The sequence below is a fragment of the Nicotiana tabacum genome, chromosome 7 (assembly GCF_000715075.1).
Source record: "Nicotiana tabacum cultivar K326 chromosome 7, ASM71507v2, whole genome shotgun sequence".
Taxonomy (NCBI): domain Eukaryota; kingdom Viridiplantae; phylum Streptophyta; class Magnoliopsida; order Solanales; family Solanaceae; genus Nicotiana; species Nicotiana tabacum.
In genome coordinates this window covers 105,968,394-105,973,844 of record NC_134086.1, presented here as the reverse complement: position 1 = coordinate 105,973,844, position 5,451 = coordinate 105,968,394, and the positions used below count along the sequence as shown (strand labels likewise).

At 37.3% G+C, this 5,451-nt stretch overlaps 1 protein-coding gene across 1 annotated transcript; it reads right to left on the bottom strand.

Moving 5' to 3' along the window:
- Positions 1-1,525: 1,525 nt before the first annotated feature.
- On the bottom strand, positions 1,526-1,981 carry LOC107807587 (uncharacterized). Its single transcript, XM_016631996.1, has one exon. The coding sequence runs from the start codon at positions 1,979-1,981 to the stop codon at positions 1,526-1,528; it is 456 nt and encodes a 151-aa protein (XP_016487482.1).
- Between the last annotated feature and the right edge of the window lie 3,470 nt (positions 1,982-5,451).

Here is a 5,451-nt window from a genome sequence, read left to right as displayed (position 1 = left end):
AAGGTGTGTCCAAGTGGATCTACTGAAGTCATCCACTCGTGTGAGGAAATATCTATAGTTATCATGGGTGGTCACATGGTAAGGACCCCATATATCTATGTGTACTAGTTCAAATAATTTGGAGGTGGTGCTGGTTCTTTGAGGAAATGGGAGTCTGGTTTGTCTTGCCATAGGGCATATGGGGCAAATGAAAGGTTGTCTTGGTGAAAACTTTGTAGGAATTGAGGATATTCCTCTCATCTTAACAAAAGGAACATGACCAAGCTTATTGTGCCACAAAGAATTTACATCATGTTTATCAAACACATTATTTGAAATGGAAGTATTTACAGATTGGGAGTGTGATATGAACAGATGACTAACAGACTCATGACTATTTACATTGGGAGTAGGAATACAATTGCAGTAGGAAGTTGAAATAGTAGAAGGTAAAGTGGTCCTTTTACCCCTCAAACACCTGGAACAGAGATAGTACATGCCTTTTTTGCTGTTACCAATCACCTGAGACCTCTTTAGTGAAGGGGCCTGCAACAGACAAAGTGTATCACTGAACAATACAATATATCTAAGGTGTACTGCAAGGGAGTAAATAGAAATCAAGTTATACTTGAAAGGTGGAACATAAAGAACCCTATGTAGGACAATGTCTGAAGAGAGTATCACATTTCCAAATTCAAGAACTTTTGCTCTATAACCATTTGGTAGACTTACTTATAGAGGATAGGGTAATTTAGTGATGTTAGTGAGTGCACGTTTGTTAAAAGTCATATGGTTAGATGCTCCCGAGTCTATGATCCAAAGATCAGCCTTTAATTCAAAGCATTTGTATGAAGGCTTGTCAAAATCAATGGAAGAAGTACAGACAATAATACCTGCAAAGTTTGCATTACCAGTGGTGATATTGCCATTGCTGAAAGATCCTCCTGCATGTCCTACTTGAAAGTACTGCAGCAAGTTCATTATTTGCCTATATTGCTCTTTTGTTAGATTGACATTCTGATTTTCATCTTGCAGGTTCTGATCATCCCCATTCTCATGAATCATGCCAGCTGGAGTCCCATGTACATTTGCCATAGACCCTTTTCCTCTGTTAAACTTGTAGTTTTGATTGTTCCCTTGATTGTATGACTGAGAATTGGCACGATTGAAGTTCTGATTGTTGTGAGAATTGCCTTGAGGGTATCCATGTAACTTGTAGCACTTCTCCTTTGTATGTCCTGGTCTTTTACAGTAATCACAGAATGGGCGACCTTTATTATTGTTGTTGTCTGTATAGTGTGTCTTGAAGTTCTTGGCTCCAAATGGACTTGGATGCTGCGGACTTGCATTCACATATAGTGAAGTGGAATCTAGATTCAGCTGACTATTAGGCTTGAATTCTCTTTGTTTTTCTTCTTGTATTAACAGAGAGAAGGCCTGTGCCATAGAAGGCAGAGGCTTCATCATAAGAATGCTTCCTCGCACTATTGTGTAGACCTCATTTAGTCCCATCAAAAATTGGATAAGCCGTCGATCATGTTCTGCCTTATGCATAGTTTTCTTTGCTCCACATGTGCAACTGCAACTGCATTGAGACTTGACACTCAAAGGTTTTCAGTTCCTCCCACAGTCTTTTTATTCGTGTATAATATGTAGTAATATCTAAGGAACCTTGGGCAAGGTCATTAATCTCCTTCTGAATCTGATACAATTTTGCCCCATTTGTTTGGTCATAACGATCCTCTAATTCCCTCCACAGCTCAACTGAGTCATTTACATATTCCACAATATCAGAAATCTCTTTGGCGAGGGAATTAAGCATCCATGAGGTTACCATATCATCATACCTCTCCCATTGGTGAAATTGAGGTGAATCGGGGCTAGGTCTTCTAGATTCCCCATTTATAAACCCTAATTTGTTTTTAACTGACAAAGCTTGCAATATGCTTCTTCTCCATGAGGGATATCCAATTCCGTCGAACGGAACTGGTACTAAGGTCATTCCAGGACTATCAGAAGGATGAATGTAAAGAGGATTACCAATATCGATGACCAATTAGTCATTTCTCCTCGTACTAGGGCTCGTTTCTTCACCTTGGTTGATAGCCATGTGCGAGATTTCAACTTGATGAGGTTGAGAAGTATGAAGTCTTCAATCAAACCCGAGGCCTTCAATTTTGAGTCAATTTTTCAGAATTGGGCGGCAATGATTAAAAACTCTAGAAATTGACGAAATTCAAGTGAGATTCAAAAACTAAACTTTGAGATGCTGAAGGGATCCGAGTTGATACCCGTGCTATGATACCGTAACAAACTACACATGCAAGCTCAGATTTACATAGTTACCATAGAGTCTTCTGGAAGATTTTGAGAAAAGAGAACAGGAGAGAGGGATAGAGAGAAACAGATAAACTGAAATGTTTTCTGTAAAATGAGAACCCTCAATTCATTTCATTAACTGTAAGAGTCTTTATTTTTTTAATTTAACACTATTTTTACTAATCAGTTAACTCAGATTTTAGGGTCATAAAAAAACTACTCTTTTTTCATATTTCTTAAATATTGAAACACTTTTTTGCAATTGAAAAAGGGTTATGTGATGTGTTACTCATTTTATTGAAGACTTGGTTAAATTAATTAATTCAAGTTCTGTTTTGATTTGAAAAATTTATCAAAAAGTAAATTATGATAAAAAGTTTCAGTTAAAACAAGAAAAAGGAAATGAATGTTCATTTCATTGCATGCTTTTTTTCAAGGTCATTTCAATGTCGACTTTATTCATGGGTCAAGTCCATTGGTAATTACATTTTTTTCCTAGCATTTCTAATTGATTAATGACAAAAAAAAGGGTTAAAGAATCTCCATTGCCATCACTCAACGAGGAGAGTTCCTCTAGCCTAGGGCTCTCGACACACGTTAAGCTAACCTACACTAGCGGTGGTTGTCACGGTCAAAGGGCAAGGTCAACCAAAAAAGCAAGCAATTGTAATAGTGGGAAGCAATTGTAGCTCAGTCTGTGTTAGGATAATAGCAGAAACCCTAGAAAACAACAATGAACAGAGAGTTGTAACACCATTAGTAACACAATTTCCGTCTCTTTCCCCTGGTGTCGGCGACTAAATTAAGCATTGGGATTAAGAAATTAAAATTTAGTGGAGATCCCAAGGTGAAATTGACATGAATTGAAGGGCAGCAAGGAGGGATGAACGTAAATGCACTAAAAGCTAAGGTACTAGCAACGAGGAATTCTGAGCCAACAATGAAAGAACAAGTTCTAAATCCAACTTGGACCAGATTATTCACTTGAAATTCAGCAACAACAAATGGCATGTCTCTTGATTATATACCTCCGGAGTTGGTTGAAGGAAATATTATGGTAAAGCTTCATAAGGAAGAAACAGATAAGGATATTGATAAACGGAATCTGCACTAATAGTATATGCGATAAGAGAACGTCATGACCCTTCAAGCTCAATTGTATAAGTAAAAGAATTAGTTATATCGATATTACAACTACCCAAATGAAGGGCCTAGATTAGAAGTAGTTTAATGAGCAGCAACGACCTAGATCAATTCAATTGAAGATATAAGCCAGTTAAGAGAGAGCGAGGGGCATGACAAAATTCTGGTAAGTTCTCTTTCTTTCTTCTCGATTCATCTGAACCTCGTGTTTCCTCCTCCTTCTTCTCCTTCTTATCCTTATTCTGCCCCTTCTTCTCCTTCTTCTGCTCCTTCTACTCCTTCTGCTCCTTCTTCTCCTTCTCCTTCTTCTCCTCCTTCTCCTTCTTCTTCTTCTTCTTCTCCTCCTCCTCCTCCTCATTCTCCTTCTTCTTTTTCTCCTCCTACTCCTCCCCCTCCTCCTCCTCCTCCCCTTCCTCCTCCTCCTCCTCCTCCTCCTCCTTCTTCTTCTTCTTCTTATCGATAAGGATATTGATAAACAGAATTTGCACTAATAGTATATGTAATAAGAGAACGTCATGACCCTTCAAGCTCAATTGTATAAGTAAAAGAATTAGTTATATTGAAATTACAACTACCCAAATGAAGGGCCTAGATTAGAAGTAGTTTAATGAGCAGCAACGACCTAGATCAGTTCAATTGAAGATATAAGCCAGTTAAGAGAGAGAGGGGAGGGGGGCATAACAAAATTCTGGTAAGTTCTCTTTCTTTCTTCTCGATTCATCTGAACCTCGTGTTTCCTCCTCCTTCTTCTCCTTCTTATCCTTATTCTGCCCCTTCTTCTCCTTCTTCTGCTCCTTCTACTCCTTCTGCTCCTTCTTCTCCTCTTCTTCTTCTTCTTCTTATTATTATTATTATCCAAAACTCTTCTTCTTCTTCTTATCCAAATCTCTCTTTTGTGCAGGTATTCAGTCACACAGAGAGTTACTAGTTTCTATTTCCTTTATTAGTAGAATTAGTTTGTAATTCAGTTGCCAATTTTTATTTATTTATATAAACAGAAAATTGTCCCAAACTAATTGTTCTTCATTTAGTTTATCAAAATTCTTAATGCGATAATCAGAACTTGACAATTGGTATCAGAGCCTCGATTTTGCGACCACAGTATTGAGCAATGACAGACGGTACTAGATTGAAACATATGGATGATATGCTAGATAAGCACGATGAAGTATTGGAGGGCTTAACCAATGGACAACAAGCTCTGGGTGAAACTGAACTGGGTATTCAAGGAACAATGGAGCTGATACTTGAATGACTATATAACATGGAGAGAAGCTTGATCAAGTACAGGAAGCAGGTCAAGGTGATGTGTAATTACCTGATAGGTCATCTTATGTTTTAAAATCTAAATCTATACTTTGAAGCCTCAAGTATCTTATTTTAGACCTTCTCAATTTGCGTGCATAGTCCGGATAGTTTTCCGAAAAGTTTTTATGTTAAAAATTGATAAAAAAATAAATTTTTGCTTTGAAATCCATTTGAGTTGACTTCGGTCAATATTTTGAGAAACCAGATTCAGATTCGTATTTTGATGGTTCTGTGGGTCCGTATCGTGATTTGGGAAATGGGATTTGCCCGAAATCGAATTCGGAAGTCCCTACCTCAAGTTATCACATTTTATTGAATTTTAAAAGTTTAAAAGCTTAATGACTTTGAAAGTTTGACCGATGTTTGACTTTATTGAGATTGGGTCCGTATTTTGATTTCGAAACCAGATATAGGTCCATTACTATATTCATGATTTATATATTAAATTTGGTGAGAAACGGAGTTGGTTTGATGTGATTCGGATGTCCAGTTGCAAAAATAGAAGTTTCATAGTTTTCTTGAAATTTTCATTTAATTTGGTGTTCAATTCGTAGTTCTAGGCATTATTTTTACGATTTGATCACGCGAGAAAGTTCATATGATGTTATTAGACTTGAGTTCATGTTTGGTTTGGAGCCCTGAGGGGGTACTCGCATTTGCAAGGTTAAAGTTCGCATTTGCAAACTTGTTTATTCCGCTTTT

What these genes read in the sequence shown, in the direction of transcription:
- LOC107807587 (XM_016631996.1), bottom strand. Translation starts at nt 1,981, where the DNA reads ATGACCTTAGTACCAGTTCCGTTCGACGGAATTGGATATCCCTCATGG.